Source organism: Pagrus major, chromosome 8, assembly GCF_040436345.1.
Source record: "Pagrus major chromosome 8, Pma_NU_1.0".
Classification (NCBI taxonomy): domain Eukaryota; kingdom Metazoa; phylum Chordata; class Actinopteri; order Spariformes; family Sparidae; genus Pagrus; species Pagrus major.
Genome location: NC_133222.1, coordinates 16,778,628 through 16,805,309, shown reverse-complemented (window position 1 = coordinate 16,805,309; position 26,682 = coordinate 16,778,628). Strand labels below are relative to the sequence as shown.

General features: G+C 40.1%; 1 protein-coding gene across 2 annotated transcripts in view; it reads right to left on the bottom strand.

The window, feature by feature from the left end:
- srpk2 (SRSF protein kinase 2) overlaps positions 1-26,682 on the bottom strand; it is a 52,302-nt gene that overhangs the window by 5,657 nt on the left and 19,963 nt on the right. The window contains exons 2-14 of one of the 2 annotated variants that reach the window (XM_073471541.1): positions 18,507-18,658; positions 16,103-16,211; positions 13,720-13,807; positions 13,197-13,284; positions 13,002-13,108; positions 11,998-12,163; positions 9,991-10,016; positions 8,551-8,863; positions 5,663-6,607; positions 4,429-4,529; positions 3,588-3,695; positions 3,233-3,302; positions 709-801 (exon numbers count right to left, since the gene is read on the bottom strand). In XM_073471541.1, the coding sequence (XP_073327642.1) occupies positions 709-801; positions 3,233-3,302; positions 3,588-3,695; positions 4,429-4,529; positions 5,663-6,607; positions 8,551-8,863; positions 9,991-10,016; positions 11,998-12,163; positions 13,002-13,108; positions 13,197-13,284; positions 13,720-13,807; positions 16,103-16,211; positions 18,507-18,658 (2,366 nt within the window). Of the gene's footprint in view, positions 1-708; positions 802-3,232; positions 3,303-3,587; positions 3,696-4,428; positions 4,530-5,662; positions 6,608-8,550; positions 8,864-9,975; positions 10,017-11,997; positions 12,164-13,001; positions 13,109-13,196; positions 13,285-13,719; positions 13,808-16,102; positions 16,212-18,506; positions 18,659-26,682 lie in introns of both variants that reach the window. The other variant, XM_073471540.1, reaches the window with a different exon arrangement.

Sequence of the window (26,682 nt, the reverse complement as noted above, 5' to 3'; positions counted from 1 at the left end):
GTTTGCAAGTAGAATTGTAGGATCAGTCTTTGTTGCAGCACTTCCTTCAATCCAAGAAAACTTTCTCTCACAGGAGACATAACAGTAATGCAAACCTTGGTCAGACCCTCGAATAAAATGTCATCAAATTATTATAGGGCTTTTCACGCTGCACTTAGCCAAAGGCTATGAAAGCAGTCCCATTAGCACAAACCTGGGCTTGTTGGCCCGGCTCAAGAGTAGGGTTAGCCCTGCGTTTGTGGGGTTATCCTCTGAAAATCAAGCAAACACAAGGCTAAAAGGTGCCAGTGTGATATGGGGCTAAAGTACAGTAGTCACACGGCATCCTAAAATGTAGATATAAGCTGTATGTTCACACTGACATTTAACCTTAGCTTAGGTTAATTCTGGGTTTACAGTTTGTGTGTGAGAAGGGGCTAAATGATCCAGGGTCAGGGAAAACCTCTCACGATACAACATGTATGAAAATCATTTATGACAATGAATTATCGCCCAGCCCTACAATTAAACAATTAAACATTCATTTTTGCTGTGATTGACAACTTACCTGAAACTATCTTAACTGACTTAATGTAGACCACTGTGACAGTACTACAAACTATGCTACAAAAAAAAACTTTCAGTCACAAGACTACAGGCCTGAACTACAGCTATCCCTTAGCAGGCCTACCCTCCACCTAACCGACCACTAACCACAGTGTCGTTTACCTTTCTTGGAGAAAAACTCTCGGCTGTACTTCCCGGCAGCGACCACTTTGCGTGGGACCTTCCCAAGGAGCTCCATGATCAGAGCGATGTGGTCTGCCCACCACCACATACATCACAGAGGGAACAGGCACGATTCAGCATTACGGCATGCACACACACATTAACACGACTGGCTGTACGGGACCGACACACACTGCTGCCGCGGAGCACTGAATGGACACACTTGCAGAGGGATGTGGCGACTGTTTTTACGGTTTTCAGTCACACTGTTATCCAGTTATTTCCCAAATTCAAATACTCAGCAACACAAGCTTTAAGTTGTTATTGTGTCCTGATTGTCAGCTAGCATCCATTTCTGTCTCGTTTAGACATCTGTGTGTCCCAGTCCCATCAGCTCTCTGGCCAGCGCTACCTCTTCGGTTGAAGAACTCCCGGGAATATTTTCCAGAGAGCGCAAAGTGCCTCGGAATACAGCCCAGCAGCTCTATGATGTGGGCTATGTGGTCTATGGAGGAGAGAGGGAGGTGGGAAGGAGGGAGGGAGGAGAGGGGGCAGAAAAAGAAAGAAAAAAAAACAGAAAGGGAAAGGAAATGCAAAAGAGAGAAAAGGTAAAGACAAGGAAGTGGAGATTAAATTGAAAGAGAGGGACAAATGAAAGTAAAAGAGGATGGATTGTGGGAGAGAAATAGAAACAGGGACAGGAAGTGACAGGTAGAAAAGATCACAGAGGGGTAAGGGAGGAATAATAAGAGAAGGGAAAGGAAGGAAAAAAGAGACAGTCACAGACAGTAAAGGAGAAAAACCTGTGTTAGTGAGCTGTGCCTCCACAGCAGAGGTGAGGAAATGAAATGATCAGCCATGGTATTAAAAAAAGTGACGTGCATTCAGATGCAGAATTGAGTGAACAGAGAACCCGAAGCTAGATTTTCAATTTGGCCTCAATGGAGGGAGATCAAAGGTGTCTCTCTGCAATTCAGGATGTCATGATAAAAGTGATGGTGGCTTATTGCCTGTTCAAAACATGCAAGATGAGGTTAACCTAGGGTCGCATGCAATGAGAAAAGTAACCCATTGAGCTGGTGAGATCAAAAATCAGAGGAGATGAAGAGATCAAGGACTGAGGTGAGGATGAGGGCACACTGTTTGAAATGTATTTTGTAAGACATAGAGTAATAACTCTGGAGTCGACATGCAAATATAGGGACTGTATTGCTTTATACACTAAACATGACCAAATATAGATACACATATACTCACAGGATACAGTAACTGGCTAATGTTGCTCTTATGCTTAAGTTACTGCTATCACTTTACAGTATGTTGAAAATCTGTCCAGATGTTAAGCACAACGACAGATGTGTGAGCACTCTGTGTATCTATACCGTTTTTACAATTCAGTGAAGATGAGTGGAGGCATAGCAGCAGAATTAAAGGACAGGATTTACAGTCGACAGTGGATAGGGGGATTTGGGGAGAGGGATGGCTCTAATTTTAACTAAGCTCACTTTAGGCCATTTGTATCAATTTACAAAACAATTAATAATAATAAATCTAATACAGTGTTTGTCCATTGTTCAGATGCATTGCTGGAAACAACAGTGCCATTTTTGAGAAGAGATGACATGCTTAAAAAACAACAAATGCATTGAAACTGTGTTGTGTTCTCAAAACTCCTCATACTGTCCAGCAAGATGTGCTTTGATTTCATGTGGAAAACAAGGATTTATGTACTTTGACTATAGTTTTTCTTTTCATTTACATGCTTTTATTTATTTATTCCCAAACGTTTCGTATCTTATTTCAGTTAACTTGCATTTACTTAGGGCTGCACAATTAATCGAAATATTATCAAAGTCACAAAATGGCCAAGTGCAATATGCAAACCACAGAAGCTGCATTTTTTTGTAATAGCATTATAATAAAGTACTGCAGTGCTGCAGAGATGCCTTGGCCTACAAATATTGTTCTCCAGATGTAAGAACATGTGTTTGTTTGATATGGACCCCAAGAAATGCCACATCATCATGCTTTTATTCCTCTTTTCAGTGAAAATGAAAATTGTGATGAAAAAATAATAATTCCCTCAAATCATGAATCTTATCGCAATCTTCATATCTGTCGAATACTGGTGATTAAAACAAAAGGGGGGCAGCAAAAAAAAAAGAAAAAAAGAAATGCAAATCTGTTTTGACAATCAATTAAGATTTTTAGGAAGAGCCGTTAGCAGCAGTGTATCAGAACAATGGAGGTTAAGTAGCGCACAAACACAAATTTTCATATAAGAATACATTTAATTGATTACAACTTTTTATTAGAAGAGCTTATGAAACATTTAAAACACTTTGCTTTTGTATTTCTGTTGGACATTCAACATTTCTAGCTATAAGTCAAGATCTTGAACAACTGCAGCTTTCAAGTCTCGACATACAATATTCAGCAAGAATTCCCTTGTGGGAAAACTTCATATGACAAGTTTCTGTGTTTCTATTTTTGTAAATTAAATCATGGAGATTTAAATACTCACCCTCATCACGGGAGTAGTCCTCACCAGAGTGAGGCTCAAACAAGTAATCTCCAGTAGCCAGCTCAAAAGCCTACGAGAGATCAGACAGAGTACTGTACTTGAGTCTATACTGAGTGTGTATGTGTGCATTATTTAAAAGGAAGTGCTGTATATATGTATGAATGTACTGTATGTATGTATGTAATGTACTGTATATATGAATGAATGTACTGTATGTATGTATGTCGTGTACTCTATATGTGTATGTAGTGTACTGTATATATGTATGTAATGTACTGTATATGCTGTATATATGTATGTAATATACTGTATATATGTATGTAATGTACTGTATATATGTATGTGTTGGTCTCACCATGCAGGCAGTACTCCAGATATCTGCAGGGGTGCTGTAACCAGCTCCTATCAGCACCTCAATGGAACGGTACTGTCTTGTCTGGATGTCCTCAGTAAAGTGCTTGTGCTGAAGAGGAGAGGAGAGGACAGGAGAGGAGAAGTCTTAGTGTACATTTGCAATTTAAAATCAAAACCAAAAGAGGCAGGGGTGTCACAATAAGTCTAAAATGTATAATGGCAACAAAAGCAAACTTGTCACAGACATCTAAGAAACTAGAATAATCACCTCATTTGCCTCTGTGCACCAATCAAGTTGCTGTTCCTGAGCCATGCCTTTTAATAATGGCCACAAGAGTTTTCCAACATATTGTTGTCACAGTGAAGTTGACCTTCAACCTTTTGAATATAAAATGTCATCACTTCATTTTTGTCAAAATGATCTTTAAAATTGTTGGCCAAAGATGTGTTTTGTGAGGTCACAGTGACCTTGACCTTTGACAAAATCAAATCAGTTCATCCTGGAGTCCAAGTGGACTATTGTGCCAAATTTGAAGAAATTCCCTCAAGGAGTTCTTGAGATCACGTTCAAAGAATAGGAATGGACGGACAACCAGAAAACACACGGCTATCGCTGGCACAGAGGCATAAAAATAAAAAAAAACAGCAATATACACACAAACATTTACATCAGAGTCCTTAGTTTTTGTGTAAATGGCTTTTTGAGTGTCTGCTTCCCTGTGACCTATTGGTTGTCACTAAGTTGCATCAGTTTAAAAGAGTGTAAAAAGGCTGCAAACCTGTGTATTTAAAAAATATGCTTCAGATCAAGTTCAGATCATTTCCAAGATACTGTGTCTTACCACCCAGCAGGCATTTCCAAGATCAGCGATTTTGACTCGAATAGATTCAGCGTTGCGCGGGTCTAGTGGGTTGATCAGGAGATCTGCAGCTCTGGCCCTGACTGGGAGGGAAGGAAGAGGAGAAAAACAAGGTTAAGACACACAGTAAGTAAGGATAAGAAGAGTTTACACGCCATACTGTGCTAATAGGAATCCAAATAAGAGAAAGCTGGTTCTAACTTCACCTCGGTGAACTATTTAAAGTTATTTAACAGGGAAACAGACTTGGTGTTGTTTGCTTTTGTTTAAAAGAGAAAAGAGATGTGATCCTCAGAGTGACCTTAGAGTTTGAAAGTTTGAGTTCAAGTTATTGATAATGAAATGAACCATGTGGGTGGATGAATAATGGTGCTGGTGAGTCATTAATAATACCCAGAGGAGATATGTGGAGACTGAAACATAATCATGAGCAATTGGATTATCTTCACAGGCAGCTATAATATATAAAAGATAATCAAAACACTGTGGTTATTCAAGGTTATTCATGTACTGCTGATCCGTTACCTCACCTAAGATCTAAATTAACTCTAATTATTATTACGCTGTTTTCCTCTGCTTTATCTATCCAACTCAAATTCTCATTTGCATGTAGATTAAAATTTTCAACAGAGACCTTGGCAAGACGGAAGCATAAATCAGCCAGCATTAAATCATTTGTTGATACAATGAAAGAAAACGATGATGGTGAAATTAAAAAAAGATATTATTTACAGAGGGTAATTCCCACTGCTGATATTTTTACATTGAGAGAGAGAGTGGATCATACACTTTAGTTCAAAGTTATTTAACTGGTAACAAAAAGTGAAATACTTAATAAACCATTTATTAAGCACTTTTAATAGCAAAGTTACAACTGATAATTTACGGATTACTTAAAGCATTGTTAACATTGAAATGACTATTTACCATTTATTAATTATGGTTATTGTAAAGTTTTACTAATATGCAGAGGTGGGAAATAACGTATAGCCGAAATACTTTTTTCAGGTATCTGTACTTTATATGAGTATTTTTTTTTTCTGACAACTTTTTATTTTTACTCTCTATATTTTAACACTCCTGCTGTATCGTAGGCAACTGTTGGCCCTCCTGTGTTCTACTCCATACATTTTCAAAACAGGCTTGTTACTTTTGTTTTAATGCATGTGAGGGGAATCATCAATTATTTTTAAATTTTTTATATACTACGTCTTACCTTTGGGTGTGTCTCCCGTGCTTGAAGATGACACAGTGCGACTGCGGTCGGCGGTGGGGCTGTTGGGTAACGGGCCTGCTCCGATGTCTGCCGTCCCAACAGGAATGGGGTTACCGGGCATGGGATCCAGGGGCAAGTCGGGGAAGATGGGCATCGTGATTCGATCGCGGTCACTGGAGCCGTTGGTCAGGCCCGGCTCGGGTAGCTCGCCGTTAATCATCTCATACCCGGAGCTGAGAGAGTTGTCCCTGTCCGTGTAGCTGAGCTCGGACTCCACCAGGGGGCAGAGGAGAGTCTCGGGGGTGGGTGAGGGAGGTGGAGGAGTGCCAGGGTTTGGTTTCAGTCCCTCAGATCCCAACAAAACGTGCCCGTTGGTTTTGGCTGAATTGTTTTTGTTGTTGTGGGTCTGGATGGAGAGCGTGGTGTTGTCTGTGAGGAGATCTGCAGTTGTGTCGTCGTCGTCGTCATCTTCCTCATCATCCTCCTCATCGTCCTCGTCGTCCTCATCATCCTCCCCCTCCTGATCCTTTGACTCCTCTTCCTCTACTACTGCCTCCTCCCCTGTTTTGCTCTCATTCTTTGGCTCCTCTGTGTCATTCTCCTCTTTTTCTGTCTCTTTCTCCTCCTCCTCTTCTTCCTCCTCCTCCTCTACCTTCTGCTCCACCTCTTCTTCCTCATTCTCATCATCTGCCCCTTTCAATCCCCCCTCCTCCTCCTCCACCTCCTCTGCCCCGTCCTCATCCTCTACCTCTGCTTGTGTTGGCTCTCCATTCCCTTCTCCTGTGGTGGGGGGAATGGGGGTTTCTTTTTCAGCGGTAGGTGTTGGTTCCTCTTCTTCTTCCTCCTCCTCTTCCTCCTCCTCCTCCTCCTCCTCTTCCACCTCCTCATCAGGGTCGTCATCAGTGATGTGGGGTGCCTCGCTCTGCTCCTGGGGAGGCGCTGCGCCTTACATGGACAGAGGACAAGATAAACAGTTAAGAGAGGAAGTGGGTGGGAAGGAAGATACAATCAAAGGCAGTGTAGGCAGTGAGGAAAACAGCATGAAAAGAGAATAAAGATCGGAGAAGGAGGCAAAAGAGAGAATAGGAGAAGACAGAAGGTGGTGAGACGGAGGTCGGAGGAGGGAGACGGAGAAAGACTGTTTTTTTTTGTTTTTTTTGTGAATCAGCCTAGCCTCCCATACACAGTGGGCCTAGCGTGGGCTGACTGGTTGGAGCCAGTCCACCTCCTATTCATTCACAGACAGACTGCACAAACCTGCATACACACACTCACATTCACTCACGCTGCAGATCTGTAAAGAAACCAGAAATCAGCTTTCGAGACAATAAAAACCTGAATAGGAAAAAGACAGAACAAGATAACCTAAATATGTTGCTTTTTTCCCCTTCACAGTACATTTCACTTAAAGAAAGAAAGGACTGTACACCACACTGTTTAAATTAATAATGAATGTCCACACGTCAAGTATGTTAAATGAGCTAAAAATAACAAACCGGAGACTTTAAATGAATGCAAAGTAGGTTCTTAAACACGATTTAAAGACAAGAATTCAGCCAGTAGGAGCTTTCTGAAGCTAACTATCATGGTTTTGGGTTTTAGTTTCAGTGTTTCCTGTTTTATTGTGTAGGTTTTGTGTCATGTGTCTTGTTCTGATTTTACACTTCATGTCTTCTTGTTTTTTATCGCCATTTTTTGATTGCCGTACTAGTTTTACCTGTCCCTTACTAGTCCTCCAAGTTTACCAGGCCTGCATTTTGCTCCTCGTGTTTTACCTTCATTGCTGCCAGTGTTCCTCGTGTCTGGTTTGTGCTTGTTTATTTTGCTCTGCTTTGTGGTGCCTGCCTTTGTTATACGGACTATAGCTTCAAATCATTAAATCTCGCTTTTTGTTTGTCTACATGCCTGCCTTGGTGTTTCAGGTCTGGGTCTAGTACCAACAGTTTTAGACTGAATATGCCAGAATATTTTACTTTTTACATTTCACAAGACCAGCCTGATAATCAGACTGAACTGCCAATTTGCCCCCCCTCAAAATGAGATGAAATGGTGGTTGAGTTCAGTTCAGTTCCGCTGAACAAATTAGAGATGCACTCAAGGAGAAACTCAATGCATTATGGTGACTACTACATGTAAAAATAGGGAAAATTTGTTCCCAATTGCAAAAATTCACATGAATGCCCACTCAAGTCGGAACAACAACTTTGAAATTTGTGAAATGATGAAAATGAATGTTTTTTTTTTCTTTTAATTAATTCACATATTGCATATAAGTTTTTGCTCACATATACTTTGTAATATGGTATTACATTATAACCATTTGATGGAGGTATTTATTATCATTAACCCTGATAACAAGGCCCAATCCCAATACATCACTTGCCCCTACCACTTAGCCTTACCCGTTTTCTGCTCGTTCACACCGAGGGGGTAGGGTGTTTGATTCTTGTTGGGGTAGAGGCTACATGGCCCTTTTTGTTGTTTCAATGTATTATGGCCCTTTTCTTTATAACAAGTAAAAAACAATCGCTACTTGTTTGATTACGTCTCGGTTGCTAACTAGCTAGCTAACGTTACATTGTTCACGCTATTTTGCGCATGACATTTGACATATTTCAATGTTGCATTCTCCCCCTATGGTGGCATATGATGCCCAAAATTTAACTGAAGTCTAAGTACTAGTGCAGCAACAAGTCTTTTCCACATTAACACGACAAAGTTGAAGAGTGACTTCCTAGCCCGAGGAGCATTAAACGTTAAAATTTAAAAACCCTGCAATACAAATTTCTAATTATCAAACCACATGTATCATGCTGTATTTTAGTGTTATATCTGTCAGAATATCACATTACTGAACCTGGGGAAAACTCTCAGATCACACAACTCACATGTATGATTGGTCAACCTGACGGGCCTCTCCCTCTCTCCTCCCTCCTCCTCCTCATCCTCCCCATCCTCCTCATCGTCATCATCCTCGTCACTCTCTCCCAGAGCCATGCTGGGGCCCAGCTGTGGTTGCGGTGGTGATGACGGGTTGTGTTCATGGTCCCCTTTCTCTCCCCCATCTTTGGCTCTCTCCTCCTTCTTCTCGGCCTCTCTCTCCAGGGCTTCGATCTCAAGCATCCGTCTCTCCAGCAGCTCCGCCTGCCGCTTCTGTTTCTTCTTCAGCTTCTTCTTCTTGTTCTTGGAGATCTTGCCCACCTGGGAGAAAAAACACAGGACAGGAGAGGAAGAGAGGGAGTCAGCGGGGAGGCAATAACGTGAATGAATAGGAGGTATTCAATGATAAAAAGTTTGGACACTTAATGGAATTGTGGATTATGATTTTGAACTGTATATTAATTATATATATGACTATATTTTAAACAGAGTACATCATTGCTGTCCAATGAAAATTATCTATCTCCAATATTATTTTTGTATGTTTCAGCTAAACCACAGGAATAAATTTATTCAAATTAAAGACACTGAAAACTCAAATGGCAGCTTTAGAACAGCTTTGGTTATTCTAAGAGAGATTTATGCATTTCTGCTTTTGTTTGTGCTCTTCTACGCTCTTCTCAAAGTGGCCAGGACTCATGCCACGTTTCTTCTACGCAACAGTCAGGATTTAGCACATCTGAATCAAAAGTGTCTGCGGAGAGTTGTGGAGCTGTTTTCTCATGTTGCCAGACCACTACCAATCAAATCTAATTGAACAGCAACAATGGTCCTGATGGCGCAGTTTAGCTGAGCTTTGGCGTGATAAACTCTTAATAAATTATAACTGAGGATGTCTTTTGTTGAGTTTATTGTTGCCTTTCTTTGTCATAAATATTTCATGTTACAAAGAGATTTTTTTAGGGGCTTTAAGCTAAAATAAACCATTCTAAACCCCATTGGATTATATGAAAAATGCACTGCCACAAAGCAGAGAATAGGGCTATTATTCTTCTTTATGAAAAGTTGGTGCTTTTGAGAAACATGAATTCACAGGACAGCGACAGTCTGTTATGAAATCGCTTATTTTCATCAAGTTTCTCTGATTGGGACTGTCAAAGAAACTAAAGTATAGTTTTAATGCAACTAGTGCGGTATTTCTGAAAGTCTGAAAATTGCTGCAACCCTATTTACTGAGTATTGTTTGAACAAACATCTTTATTAAGGTCGAGCGGTAGGAGCTTTGTAGAGAGAAGTACTCTCTCCTCCCTCTCTCTCTAACCGTCACAGAGATCACACCAAACAATGTGACATGCTCTATGTACCTTGTACCTTTGTGTGTGTGTGTGTGTTTATGTTTGTGTGTGTGTGCATTCCTCTTATTTCATACTCACATCTGTTGTACTCACCGGTTTGAGCTGGGGGGCTGTGCTAACTGACAGACAGAAAGAAAAACAACGAAAATCAGAGGCTGCACCAGCACCAATCCGTCACACAGCCCGTTCAATATTATTACCGGAAAAGAAAATCATTAGGGTTTGTACACGTTCCCTTTATGCACCTGATACATATAGAATGTGTAGGTGAAGTGAGAGACTTGCAAACAAATGAAGAGAAAGATCGTTCACACTCCCACAGCCTTACTTGCTTGTCCCAGATCCATAATATTAATGTTTTTTTCTTCTCATGCCTGAGAATGTGGCTCCTATAGGACAGAATTCTCTCACCTGATCATCTGACATTAATCAAAATATGGATAATAAACCTAGAAAAAATTACAGTACAGAGCTATTAATAGGTGTAAGTCCTGACTGATTACTTTCTGCGTCTACTGAGGGGTTCCAGCTCATCAAATACAATGATATATCAGAAAAATTGCAAAAACTTATTGTAACTCAAACAATCAGTATGTTGCCATTTCCATCCTATATAGCAGAAGTAATCAAAAAGACATTCAGACATAAAATAAATGTCTGCACTTAAGTTAATGACAGTAAAACTCCTTATTTACTTTGTCTCTTCAGATTATGTCACCAGCGAGTCCTCCTGTTTTGACAGTTGATGGTCTTGTGCCCGACTTTAATTGCGTTGAAATGTAAGCAGTGTAATTGGTTACCCTAGGGCTCAAAGTAACTCCTTCGGCTGATGTAAGCAATTGACAGCTCATGGGGGGGTTCACCGAGAGGACAGGGTTCATGTCGAGTTTGTCGAGACAGTTTTTTTAAGAACTTGATTTTCCTCAGTGGAAGAACTCAGCGACAAGAGATGAAAAAGAAAGAAATGTCTCTGTGTGGTACAAAAAAGGCGAGAAACCGAGGAGGCACAACGGGCTTCTCCGTACTTCAATATCAAACATGAACATTTAGAGGGAAAAAAATACATAATTAATTTGCATTTACTATAAATACCAACTTCAAGTCAGGAATATGAGCTGTAACCTACAATACAAACTGTAAGATTTTCCTTTTACTCAAAATCAAATCACAAGTTTTGATGAAGAAGCTTCACAGCTTCCATAAATAAAACATGAAACCCAACAACTTCACTGTTTCCTTGCTTTGTGTGGAACTTTGCTTCTGGTAAGTTTGACGTTACCCCGAGAAGTTTAGGTTTGCTTACTTCAAACCTTTTACTTTACAGAGTGAACAAAATGCTTATTTGGAAGAAAAGTTTAGGGGAGTAAAATACATTACATTTCAAAATATTTCAATATTCGGGTAACACTTTTGTTCTCTCTCTTGCTGAGAGTTAGGTAAGAAGATCAACCACGCTCCAAAAAAATGATTATGTATTATCTAACATTGAATGTATGTAATGGAATTAGATTTAAAATATACATGTAATCATAGGCATAAATGTTGAGTATTAAAATAAAAATGAAAAAAAATAAATAAATACATAAAGCGGAGTGCACTCTCATGTCTGTAAACTAAATATGAAGTTATAGCCAGTAGACGGTTTCTTTTGCTTAAAGACTAAAAAAAAGGGGAAACAGCCTGACAGTCCAAAGCTAATTGTCTCCCCTGTTTCCAGTCTTTATGCTAAGCTAAGCTAATTTACTGTATATTGAACAGACAGATATGATGACAAAATAACTTTTGAATGGAATCACTTGACACATAAATTTACGCCTTCACAGTGAATACAAACACAGTCGCGCACAATACATACACACATAGACCCTTTCACATTAACTAGCACACATTCATGTTCATTGATTCAGTTGTTTTCATCTTGAATTTGTTTTATTCACCTATTTGTTTAGCTGTTTTAATCTGAATGAGAGGCCGAAAATAAGCTTCAGATAGACAGCCTAGATACATGTCGCAATGCTTCTCCCTATGTGTCAATGTGTATCTGTAATGTCCTAACTATGTCCTTTAAAACACATTTTGAGAGTGTTTTTTTGCGTCTACCTGCTGATCCAGATGGCGGGGGGGCTCCAGCTTTCTGCCATTCAGTTGCCTCCATGGCCATACGCCTAACAAAGGCGTCGTCTACACACATCAGAATGTTCTCTGGTTTGATGTCTGTGTGGATGATTTTACATTTCGTGTGGAGGTAGTCCAGACCCTGCAGGACCTGCAAGCACAATCAGATCAACAGACAAATGTTTTATTACTGAAAAACACACTAAAAAAGTCCAGTTCAGTTCTCCTTCTATCTCTCCACCTGTAATTCCTTCTCTCTTTCTCAGAGCCAAATTAACCGTTCTTCTAATGCTTGTCATTCTTTGAGGGCGGCCAGGAGAGGCTGTTGATGTTTTCCTTTCATTTGTTTCTGTCCAGAGGCTTTGAGATCGAAGCTGGGAAGTCTCGTTTTAATTTCTACTCATCTCAGCTTTTGAGAGGCTGGCAGCGGCTGAAATGGCTCACCAACTTCTCATGCTCATCAGGTGGCTGAGGGGAAAATGCCTGATAGTCTTAGTCTGAAGTGCACGATAGCATGCACTGTAGTGATAGGCCAAACTATTGGGTGTTAATTTGGGTGCTGTCTGAGTCTGTTTCTTGCTCTTTGTTTACTGTTTCATATTTCTTAACTCACTTTTTTTTCTTTCTTCTGCCAAAAAGATCCACATAACTAAAGTAATATTAAATGACACAACACTTAAACACAACATGCATTCTGGATTGGAGAAAAAGCACAAATGTAATTTATTTCACATTCAATCTGTTAATAAATGCATAAAAACATCACATAAGGTTTTATATCAACTTTGTCTACCAATTCAGATGTTATAAAAATGTGAATCGAACATTTTGCTTCTGGGGCACCCCGGTAACTCAGCCAGTAGAGCATACACCCATGTCCTTGTAATCTGTGTAATTTTACAAATACTGGGATGCAGTGGTCAGCAATATCTGTAAAGGTATTATAGCGTCTATAAATAGATTTGTTTTGTGTGTGTGTGTGCCCTTACCTGTCTGATTATGCTCTTGACACACGGCAGCGGCAGACCTTGGTAGTTGGATTTAATAATCCACTTCAGCAGGTGGTGACCGAGCACCTCAAACACCATACACACATCTGGGTTGGAGAGTCAAGGTCTCACATTATCACATCTCTGTCATTCACTCACACACATACACACACTCTTGAACACTGATCTGGATACGTATGCCGTTGACTCCGGAGATCTTGAAGTCATCTATCAGCTGAACCACCATGTCCTTGTTTGGGTCAATGGGGTCACTCTCTCTCACCTGGAGGACGAGAGGACAGAAAGATGAAGCAAACGTGACAGGAAGAAGGAACAGAAGATGAGGGACAGACAACGGTTGGATATTAACAAAGATTATTGGAGGAAAAAAGAGGGGACAAAAGGAAGAAAGAGGGAATGGAGTGACTTGAGGAAAGGAAGGGGAAAAGGAAGAGATGGATGTGAGAGATAAAGATGCTGAAAAATTGATTCAGAGATGGCTGTCCTCTGCACCCAACATGCAACATAAATGACCAGGGTATCTTTAGTGTTTCTTGTTAACAGAGAAAGGGGAGATGCAAGGTGTAAAGAGATGATGTGCAGAGGAAAAAAAGGAAAAATGGAGCAGAGATGGAGGGTAAGAAAAAGGACACACAATAACAAAGAAAAAGAATAAGATTCCCAAACACTTAAAATGTCAAACTAATCAGATCCTCACACATCGCAGCAGTTTGATCTCATCCAGGGCCGTCTCTGTGTAATGTTGGGCACTCTTCACCACCTTCATCGCCACAAAGTTCTTCACTCTGCAATGACACAGACACAAACAATCACTTCAGTTAATACTGACTCACACACCAATGGGTTATTAAAGCAAGTAATGCTGATTCATGTGTCAAAGATATTATAAAATGTCCCTCACTGTGCCTTCATTACACCTTTGCTCAGCTATCGTTCACACTGCCCACACTGCCAGTCGAAATGCAAATGTGGTTCTGAGGCATTTTATAACAGAAATGGTAGAGTCAATCAAAATTAAACATGCAGCGCAACTCTTCTCCAGCACACCAGGCTTTAGTCACCAAATGTTTTTGGCTATCAGGCTGGTGTCTGAGGCTTCTTCACGTTTAGTCCATTGATAGGTCATGTTACTTCCTGTATGATAGAGCTGCAACTAATTAACTGTTAGTCTGTAAACCCAAAACCCAAAGACTCTCTATTTACTATCATACAGTAAATGACTAATGAAAGCTGCAAAACCTGGCATTTAAGAAGCTGAAACCAGCAAATGTTGCTTGAAAAATGAAACAGTGCAGCCCTACTTTAGAGATCACTGCAGATACCAAGTAAATAAAACAACAATAACATATTCTTGCTTTTAAAACACACAAAGAACACAAAGAAGAACATAAAAACAAAGCATTTGATATTACAAACATCTTTTAAGAATACTCTTGAGTAAGGCTGATAACAGTTTTTCACAACATGATTATCGTGGCCATTAACGATAACTATTTTATCGCAATAGGTACAAAAAATTGTTATGATGTATGTATTGTTGAAAAGATATATACTGAAGTTAGCATGCTAACCAGCTAGCCTCTGCCCGTCACAGTAGAAAGCTCCTGAACTAGCGGTGTAAACACCAACACTTCCCCAATGCTTTGAGCTCCCAGTCAGGACTGCTAGCTGCACGGCTAACTGAGCTAACTGGTTAATGACAGCTACATACTGCACCTTTAAATACATTTCTAACTGTACTAAAGAAAAATCCCTGTTCTTTGTAAACAAATCCAGTTAGACTCTATTTCCTCATTTATCCTCATGTAAACAATCCAATTTAAATATCCAGATTGCCTCTATGTTAAAGAGCAACTGAATCTCCCGGTCTTTTTGTCGAACATATCCTCTCATCAAATACTCTCCCAAGTATTTAAGGGATGAGAACGCCATCGATGCCCCATAAACACACGCTTTTGGCCTCCTTAAAGTCCACATTTAAACATGCCTGTTTTGTTGTCATCAATATGACTCTTCAAAAACCTAAACTCACCTTCCTAATACAAGGGTTCATTTTTTTAACCCAAACAAATAAAATCTGTGTAACTTTTCCTCACTTCATGAAACTCATTTGAATCATTCTCAGTTAAGGCTACATGAGGATGTAACATCACATCCCTTCCTCGAGGCCCATCCCTCATGGAAGCCTTTGAGAGACATCAATATTTACTGTACAACAGAAAACAGCTAAGTGTTGACATTCAAATACCATCCGTATTTTTAGGTCTGTGTATTTTAAATTAATTTGAGTCAGCGCTGAGTCAGCGGTGGGCTCAGTGACTCAGTGAATGTAACTGATAACTAAAACACTGAATTTTTATAATGACATTGATGAAGAAACTGTATTGAACACAAGTCACTTGCAGATTGTTGCAGTTAAGCAGCATGTGCTGTGACCATTTGGCCAACAGGGTAATTACAAATCAAAATCTACCATTCTCAATTCAGGACTACAGTATTTTCTCATTGTGGTAATGGTTCTTTTACGTTAGTGAGGGATCTGAGTACTTCTTCCACCACTGCCCTTCACATATGTGTCAAGGACAGTGAGTGACTGTACAGTGTGCTCACTAGTTTACGACCACCATTAGTGTAATTAACACCAGTGACACAAATTAATGAGTGTGTGTGTGTGAGGGAGAGTCAGTGAAAGGTGACACTGGGTTGATGATACTGTCATCCATCCATCCTGGTTGCCACGTGAACAGAGGAACAACATTACAGTGCAAAGCACGAGCCAGGGTGGTGTTGGTTGCAACCGTCGTCATGGTGGCAACAGGTGCATGTGTGGTATGTGTGGTGTATGAAAAGTATGTGTGTGTGTGTGTGTGTGACAGAGCAAGGTGAAGTGAAGGTGAAGTGAAGAGCCTTTGTGTGCACGTGTGTGTTGCAGGCTTTTTTTCTGGGTCATGATGTGTCTGTGGCGGTGAGCGTGTGTGTGTAAGTCTATACGCATGAGCCTATACCGCACTGACTCTGTGTGTGTGTGTGTGTGTGTGTGTGTGTGTGTGTGTGTGTGTGTCTGTGTGTGTGTGACTCACTGTATGTCCCAGCACAGCCATACGGTGGAGAAGTGGCCCCACCCCAACTTCCTGATCACATGGTACCTCCCGTTGAACAAATCTCCGATCTTCACCGGATGGTACCCTCCTGAGAGAGATAAAGAGAGAGAGATGAAGGTTACAGGCGACGGTTAGTGATAACCAGGCAATGACATGAAATCCATTAGTGAGTAAGAAGTGGCGGGAGAGCAGCGGAGAGGGAGGGAGGTCAGAAAGACAGAAGATGAGACAGGAGAGAAGTGCTGTGGATTAATAAAAGGGAGAAGCAGGAGGGCAGCGCAAACATTTATAGTGGCAGGTAGCATCTCGTGAAGCTACAACGAATACAACTCAAATGCTGCATTTTAAACCTGAAAACATTTCACCACAAGTTAGTTGTGAGGATTATTGCTTAAATGATTAATTAAACAGTTGAACATGTTTCTCCTCTTGTATATTTAATGTTTAACAGAAAACATATTCGGATGGACCTCGATGTCAGTGGATTTCTGCCTGCTGAAAAATATACGTCTGACCAATAAAATCCTATGTTTCAGCTGATGTCCAGGTCTAAATATAATAATACCTTATCAGTTTGGTCTCATAACATCCAATTCTATATGACAGACACCACAACGAGTACCTCAACAACCAAGTCAAGGACAATATATGGCTTGAGATTGCCAGTTTCTGTCCTGGGGAGTCAGAAACATGATTATACTATACTGATAAGGTGTAGGCCCTTGTTGCCCATGTTCGTTTGTTGTTGGTTGGTTTGTCAGCAGGATTACACAAAAACTACTGAACAGATTTCCATGAAACCTAGACGGAGGATGGGTCTTGGCCCAGAATAGACCCTACTAACTTTTGGTGCTGAGGCGGATAAAGAGATGCATGTAACATTCTGTAACATTGCAAGAAAGGCCGATTTTTTTTTTTTTTACATTTTCATTAATTTCTCAGGAATAATGCATGGACCTTGATGAAAAAATCTGGTGTATTAAGGTAGCTCGAGGGGACTGTTGGACCTTGGTGGAGGTATAAACTCTGATGAGGCTTCCATATTAGCTCAGTTTCAAGTTATACAAATTGAACATTGTTCAAAAGCCTCATGATTCTATCTGTGTGAACCATTTTGAGATATGAAAATCACAGCAACAATAGCTGGTTCTTTTGTAACAGGACTACGTACAAAACAGAACAGTAAATGAAAAATAGGTCAGAAAAAACATGCATTTAACTATGTATGTGCATCTGTATATTCAGTTTAGAGCAGCTGTGAAACATGACCTCTCAGCAGAGACCGGGATCATAATTGTAATCAGACAGCTTCAAGAACAATAACCATTTTACTTTGTGTGTGTCATTGTGTTTGTTCCAAAAGGAGGCACATGTTAAGAGGTTATTAAACAGAAAATTACTCAGTAATTGTTTGTAATGCTTCAACCTGGAGCTGAATATGTTTACCTTAATGAGACATCAAAATCCTCTTTGTTCTTGCTACAGTGACACCACCAGCTGGCGGGAGAGAAGTCTCGCCTGCCAGGGTTACATTTGTTGGAGGTGTATTATATTAAATGTAAATATGTGGAATTTTAAATAAAATCGCACAAACACAAAGGTAGGCCAGTCACAGTATGTAAACTCAACACTAGAAATACTACTCCAGCTAAAAATAATAAGATTAATAATATACTAAATGTGTACTTCTTCCTCTAACAGGGTTAAATAGTTTTTAATACGCAAAAGGGATTTCTGAGGAGAATTACTTGTTTTAAACAGAAAGCCAATGAAAAGAAGCCAAAAAACATAAGAGAGATGTGATCTTTTCTCTGTTTTTTTGTCTTTCATCTCACTGAAGTGAGATCTGACAGTTTGCCTGTGCTTCTTCCAAAACAACCTCACAGAAATCAAGAGGTTTCCTCCAAAACGAGACACAAGCCATCTGCAAAAGAATGTCTCTCCATGTTGTATTATAGCATACGATTCAAGACACTGAGTTACATTTAGAATGATAAAAGCCAAATAAAATGTAAAACATGCGGCGCTGCTTTTTCCCATGGATACAGAATGATAGTGTAGTGTCTTCCTGTGTTTTTGATGCAGAACTGTGTGATCAAAATTAGCCTCAAGACTTTGGCATCCCGAGCCACTGCAGGAAACTAGACTGCCGCTCCTTTCTGGCAACAGCCAAACAACCTTGAAACGCTGCTGTCACAACTAGCATGTGTGTCAAACTGATGGCTACAACGACAGGACGGAGGGAGAAAAGAGGAAAAGAAAAGGAGAGAGAGGAGACGGGGAAGCCATTGCTGCGCTCTGTGTGACAGACGTAGAGAGTGGAAGTAATCGGCGTGGACAGATGACTTCAGTGTATGTGTGTGTGTGTGTGGGTCTGTCTGACCTTTGCAGTAGTCTGCGGGGTCCTCCTGCTCCTCATCGTCGGAGCCCAGGATCTCCTCCTCCGGCTCTGGGGGCCCTGCTGGCTCAGGGGGAGGCGGAGGGGGCGGTGGGGGAGGAGGGGCGCTCACCGGGGCTTTCTGCTGGGTCTCAGGCCTGTAAACACAGCAGGGGGATGGAAGTTAAGTAACCTGCCAGGTGACTTTTTACCACCCAGCCTCATCATTTTACATTTTGCTTTGAGTATTTCAGCTGTGACTCACAGCGAGTGCGACTGTAGACTTTAAGAGTTTTAAGTGCGGATGACTAATATCAATATAATAACTTGTTGCTGACTGCCATCATTCAACAGTGATTCATCCAGTAACAAGTTCATGGAGGCTTTTATATTTGCTGTTCTGAACACGTTGTGTCAGACAGGTCTTTACTGCAGAGGAGAAGAAGCTCAGGATGTGATGTGTGCATGTCTGTGTTTGGAATAAATAAAAACAGTCACTGATGTAATGTAATTAAGTACATTTACTCATTTAGTGTACTTGAGCAACTTGTTATTTGATAACTTTAGTTATTAGTTACTGTACAGATTACTTCACCAAAGTAGTGCCTTTCTTTTTTAAATCAATTTATATTATCAGTAATGAGATAAACAAAAAATAAGTCGTGTGGATATGATTTTTCAAAAAATAGTTTGTTCACTTCTGTAGAGTCAAACCCAAACACAATGCGAATTATTCCTGCATTCCCTTCAGTCTTCTACACTTTCAGACAGTGCTTGAAGGAGGAAAAAAAGTGCCGGTACCCTTCTTATTCACATGTTGGTGTGTGGCAAGCGAGTTTGCTAACAGGGGCACAAGCGGCTCGGACCGGCGTTAGTCGGACAGTCCCTGGAAACCGCTTCTTTACTTTTAGTGTCGCGCAAATGAAGCACTTCAAGCACCGACAGAGAAAAGCTGGCAAGCGAGAATGGAAAGGTAAGTGTCACGTGGTTCCCCCTGGTGATGCAGTTTATTCAGGGGCATTATGAAAAGAGAACCCGACAGCTTTGAGAAGTGCCAGTAAGCAGGAAAAAGTCACGCTACAACAAAAGTGCCGGTACTGCATACCGGTGAGTGCCAGACCACTTCAAGCACTGCTTTCAGACTGACAATAGAGCAAAACACAAGAGAGGTCTGCTTCATAATCGTAAAGGCACTAAGTTGTCACTGTTGTCACATTGATTTTAGTTGGTGTAATGTGTTTTTTAAGAATAAATTCAACATTTTATTTAAAAAGATATATATATATATATATATATATGTATATATATATATATATATATATATATATATATATATATATATATATATATATATATATATATAAATTTGAGATGACAGCTCTCAATAAGATTCAACACGTTTTCATTAGAGGTAAAGATTATAACCTGAGATGTCTCAATATGAGAAATTTGTTCGAATGCAATTACATGTGACCATAAAAGATAAAACAGAAATATCGCCCTGCATTTGGTTGAGGGGTGATATTGTTTGAAGCTCAGACAGTCAGGTTGAACCAATCGACACCCACCCATCACCTCAGACATGAATCAGCAGACGAAGTGGATATCATCCAACATCAGACGGAAAAATAAACTTGGAAAAATGTAAAAACGATGTGTTCTTGTTCGAGGTAGTCAAGCGGGTGTTAAAATAATGATTTATGATAGAATCTAATGACAGATAGATAGATTTGCTTTTCAGGGTTTATGTCTATGGTCATTTGCCAGACCTGCTCCACTTACTTTTGCTTTGTCTGAAATGGAACTGAGCCCATGAGAGGGAAAACCTAAAAAATAGGCTGCAGAGCACAGGCTGCCTTTTGCTCCAGGCTTGCTTGCTGCTACTTTTTGAGCATTTAGCTGGCACTCTTATTCAGGCCGACTTACAATGATTGATCATGCCGGGGGTTTGGCGAATTGCTTTAGGATGCTGCCATGGCACACGGGGCTATTTGTGCTTGAGTTTTTGGGAACATGCCTGTGACGTTTCTGTTCTGGGACGATCCCAGCGAACCTCCACACCAACTTGCCACTGTGACATTGCAAACTATCGTACTTCTACTCCCTGGTAGTCCTTCAAAATCTCATGCATGTAATCTACTTTGGTCTAATTACCCCTCTGTTCATTACCACTCATGAGTCTTTTAGAGCTGTGCTTCCCAACCTGAAGGTCGGGACCCCCCCAGTGTCAAAAACTCTATCTGAGTGGTTGGAAAAGACACCCACGCAAAATTACAATTATGTTTTGCTTTTTTTGCTAACTTGCTGCATAATTTTACCTCTTACTTTCTCTGAAAATGCCCCAAATACAACAGGGGAGAGTTCACTCTGTGGTTGGCCTTACACTAGGCATATACAAGCTGTGGATGTTTAAAAGGGTCAAAAGCATATACTGTTTATAAAGATGGACAACACCTCTCCACTTCCTCCTGCTGTACAAAAATGAAGCCAAAATATCCTACATACAGGTGCTGCCATTTCTACATTACATGTGATATAACATTAACATTACACATTGGTGGTGAAGTTGGGCAACAGGGCTCCCAAGCCAGTGACCACAGTTTGACAGATATTGTCAAGGGAGGTCGGGACATCTCCAGCCGCATTAATGGCGACAAGACTGGGTGTTTTTAGCGAGACCTCTGGAGAATTTCAAGCCTTGTTTGTTGAATCAAAAAAATGCATATTTTTGACAGAAAGACGGGATATCTACAGCCCTGTTTGTACCAAAAACATCCTTTCCTATCCATAAACAAGTAGTCTTTATGTCCAGACCTAACCAGATCATAAGTACAGCAACTGAAGATTGTGCCTAAAGAAACTTTAGGTGGTTTGTCGAAACCATTGCCATGGAGGGGATGGGTTTATGACCTGAAGTGACACCTGCCACAAGGGGGTAATTGAGATGTTTTGGCTTCACTTTTAGGGAGCTGCCATGTCTTCATATAGTGAGTTGAAGTCACGCCATGAATTACACATATGAAGTTTGAGAATTAGAAAGATAATGCTTGTCATAAAGATAGTAAAATATCATCTTTTGTGTGAAACCGCTCAGTGACCTACATCGTCTCGCTCAACATACGTCACCAACACCAACATGGCCGCCACCTCGGTACAGAAAATGTAAAAACATATTGACAGCTGCAGTTATGCAAAAGGGTAGTGCTGAACACTAAACTCAACTGCTGTATGTTGCACCTACAGCACCCACTGTGCGGAAGAATTAAAAATCTTTGTTCCCATTTATTATGATTGGAGAGACAGTTGGTACTTTAATTGAGGAATATTTTATTTTGTTTCTGATGCATGTGATATGCTCGGAGGTGAGAATACAGCGCTCACATTCAGGCTAACATTTTCAATCAATCTAACATTTCCTTATCATGACTCGATTAAATCTCTAACATAAGACAAACTGGCTGTTTCAATGATACCTCTGTGAGACTGAAGCCAAGCCCGACAAACGCACCTTGCAGCACCAGCAACATGATCAAAAGCTAAATTAAGACAGAAAGCATATAAACACATCAACACACAAAGCCAGCGCTTGTGAGCTGTTATAAAATTGCGGTCACAGGCTCAGACACATGATGGAGCCTCTTGGTGCGTTGCCATGGCAACTGCAGAGCTAGGAGGGGAGGGGAGGAGTTGGGGGGGGGGGGGACTCAGGACACAAAGCGTTAACGTGGTGGCAAGGCCAAAACACACACACACAACAACGGTGTTTCTTCAGATGCAGCAGCGAAGGACAGAAGATAACTTGGCATTGAGATTTCATTGCTGTTTCACAACTGACACACACACACACACACACACACACACACACACACACATGCAGCAGAGGGCTGTGTCCTTGCAGTAGGATGCTGCTTCTTTACCAAAGCAGTCACGTACGGAGTCATACATCACGTCTATTAGCTCAGTGCTTTTATACAGCTCATCTCGCCATTGGCTGTACGAACACTTACCCCTACATAACTTTGTGGACCCGAGCCGAGCTGTAAAAACATTAAGACAGCAAAGACGCCATGCCTCTGAAAGACAGACGGGCAGAGGAAGGACGGGGACAGAATAAAGACGAATCGAGCCGGTGAACAGACAGAAAACAGAAAGAAAGGGGGGGTGGGATTAAGAGAGACATGGTAAAGGAAGAAAGATAAAGAAACAAGAGGTCAGATATAGAGAGAAGTTTAGAGACAGAAAGACGTAGGCAGAAAAAATATGCAGGCAGAAACAGAAAGAGAGACAGGTAAGAGACACTGAAAAAGAGAACGTTTAGTGGACAGAAAGAAAGAGACGGAGAGAAAAATACAGTATACAGAGAGAGAGAGACAGGCAGACAAACACAAGCAGAGACAGAGAAAAATATAGAGGCAGAAAGGCAGAATGAGGCTAGTATACTGTAGGCTGACAAGCAGAGACCAGTCAGAAAAAAGCAAAGACACAAGCCGAGAAAAACAGAAGCAGCAGACAGAAACAGAGAAGAGAGACGGACAAAACAAATACATTAAAAAATGGACAGAATCAGGGAGAAAAACATACAAAACAGAAAGTGCTACAAAAAACAAAACATCTTTATACACAGACAGCATGTGGGTGGTTTTATCAACACAACACAAATGGATCCACACAGAGACATATACATACTGTACATCAATCCACCTTAAATTACAGTGAAAAACAGGTGCAGGTGGAGAAAGCTATTAGTGGAAAACACAAGTGGGAGGCTGACAACAAGCTCATCTTTGAACACCAAAACACAACAAAGGTCATTTGTGTAATTAGATTAAGATTGTTGTGGTGTTTTATCCCTGCTGTAGATGTCACATCTTTTTTTAAGATGCAAATCACTGCATAGATCCAAAGAGAAACTTCCTAAGAGTGTATTTACTCACTTTTTCACTCATTCATTCTTTCACCCAGGCACTGTGCCATGCCAATCTGCCCCCCGCAGGCTGTTAATGGCTGCCAAAGTCTACAGACATCCTGCTCGACCAGTACTGTACTACTGAACCTCTGCAGAGCGCCTCATAAGAGCATCTCTAAAACTCTTTCCTTGTTTAATAGCCTGGTGATTTGTATCTTTTCTTTAGTTTCAGATCAGGTTTTTAATGTGTCGAAATCTGTAAACTAAACCTTTACAATCAGTATTTTAAGCTTGATTCTAAAATGTGACGCTGAGCTTCAACAGCATTCGGGGTTTCATGCTACAATCAGCTATTATTAGTTCCCTCCTCTGGTTAAAGGTGTAGAAATCAATTTCCTCCACTTATTGGCACCAATTTGCACACTAGGAGCATCAATTTGTTCCTCAATCAATCAAAGGGTGAACTTCTACCTCGCCTGTGAAAACACATTTAGACCTCAGATAATTTTATTGCTGGTTTACCCTATTTTTGATCCAGTTTTTTAATGTTTTAAGGACCCAGTTATTCTTCTGCATTTCTGAGCAACACTTTTTATCTGAATATTGACGGTGTACAAAACATTTATTTACAGTAAGATTTACAGAAAAGATTCCTCTTCATTTAGATAAACGTCTTCTCTATTCTGCTACTCTGTATACAATTTAAATTATAGGTTTTTCACATACATGTGTGTTTTTTTACGCGTATAAAAGTAGATATACACTACACATTTGATTTTGTATATGTTTCCAGAAGATACATCTTGAATTTTTTGGATGCTTAATAATTAAATGTGTCTTGAAATCGCATGTGAAATGGTCGAAAGGTTTGGCATGACATGGGAAAAAAAACTAAATGTGGTGAAGCACAACTGCACAACTGGATCAGAAAGGCCACAATCATCCCATCTGCACTGTAAATGGTTTAAAAAAAACTCATTTTTAAATAGTTAGAATAAAGACCAGAACAATAAAAAAAAGAAGCTATATATATTAGAGTCTGCACTTCTAAACCTGGTGCCTTTTATATTTGAGCATGCGTGTGCCATAGTACCATTCATTTTACAACCATGACACAGCACAGTCATTTTCTTCATTGCAGAAATACCAGTCACCTGCTCAACCACGGACACACAATAAACCCAGCACTACCTTAAAGTGGATATAATGCACTGGCTGTACTCACAGAGCCTTCACTTTCTATTAAACAGCCTCGTCCTGCATTAGACAATGATGCAGGTAAAACAAAAAGCTAATAGAACAATGGCCAAGCATCAGGGAGAAGAAAAAAAGAAGCCTGTTAAGTATGTATTATTGTTAAAAATGTAAATAAAAAACACAACACAATTATTGCATTCACTATTTGGGTTAATTGTAAAGTTAATTAGTTCTTCTGCACTGCTATTGTAAGGCATTGAATATAATATGAAATATCCATTAAAAATGTAACACTTATGCTCTCTTAACCATCTCTTAGTCACTGTTAGCAGCAGATGTTTGTGAACATCCTTCAACTAACCACTGAACAAGTAACCAAAATACTGCCAGACTCCCTTAACAAATCAGAATCGTTGCATGATTAGAATTGGCTGTGACAAATTCTAAATCATTCATGCCTTCTTGTATATTTGGCATTAAATGCTATATATCAAGTTGTTTCTTTCCCTTTTAAAAAGTGTCAGTATGTCAAGCATCGCTATACCAGCCTGTCTGCTTCAGCGTCTTTAGACACATTGTTTCAATGGTTTCATCATTTACACTAAATTTATATAAGAATGTATCATTTTATGAACTGTAAACAAGTCAAATCTTACAAATACAGTAAACAGTCTCTAATAAAGGCTACTTCTTTGTCATACATAGAAAAAGTCACCAGACTCCCTTAAAAAAAACGCTCAATTTTGAGACTTGTTGCGTTAGAAGAAACTTTATAAACTTTGTGAAACGCTGTCTAAAACAATTTCTTAACTATTTTGGCCCACTTGTTAATTCGTCAAATGTTATGTGCAAAAGCACAGGTTGAGACAGGAGCCTCTGAGCCGAACCTCGTACTGTTAAAGTCAATAAGTGCAGAATGTGCCTTGTTATATGTGTGGACATGCCCAGGCTGCTTCTTAAGCCCTAACCCAAGTGTAAGTGTGATGTGCACAGATGTGAACACAGACACTGCCCATTTACAGTCTCAGCCTCTCCTCTCCTACACCCCACAATGGTATCTGTAGCAACAGTGTGAGATTTTCAACAGCTAAACATGTTTTTTTTCTGGATCCAGCATGGCGTACTTATAGCACACAACCAGCGAATCAGCAAACAGAAGAACGACTGGAGAAAACATACCCACATACAGGGATTCATGTTAAGTTCAACATAATTAGCTCAAACAAGCCCAGCTGAATGATTTGTCTTGTTGCTATTAAGCAGAGAACAATGTCCAAGCTTCATCATTCACACCTGAAAATTAGTCATGCAGCAGCTCATTATGACTGCAGAGGAAATGTGTTGCACAAGAACACAAGTGTAAAATTATTTCATTTGACAAAATCCACAGAGAGGAGATGGAAACTGAGACACCCCTAAAGACTGGATTCTTCACCCGTCATAAAAAGCAATTTTCCTCCCAGTAAATTCCTCATCATACCGCACTGTAATGTGTACTCGTGCCTGAGCAGCTTTGTTGCAGTAAACTGCTGACTTGCCATGCAGGGCAGCACTGAAAATATCATCAGTGTAGAGGTAAAACAACTTTGAGATTCACTCAAAACAGACATTCATGTTGGTGTAAATAAAGCTACGTGTCCACAATTACAAGAATCCTCTGTCATCAGAATGATGAACTGTTTTGATATGGAGCTCTGGTTGATGGGCTGTGGACAAATAATCACTCAAGCTAGACAGATAAATTCTCCGGGCCAATATTAGTTTATTACAGATCTATGGGTATCAGCATATTTCTTGGTAATATAGAAAGTGTCACCATTACAGTGCATAGTTTGTCCACCAGATAGCACTCAATATAAAGATTGTTAAGATAAAGATGTTTATGTTTAAAAAACAAAAACACTTTTGGACAGTATACTGTATATTGTTATCAGATTTTTAAACTCTCAAACGTCAATAATGTCCTTAAAAATCCAGGATCAGTCTGGCTGTAATAACCACTCAGTGCCTCAGTGTCACTCAAATCAATAATCAGCTCAATGTCATAATTAATCAATTAATACTTTACGTCTTCCTTGC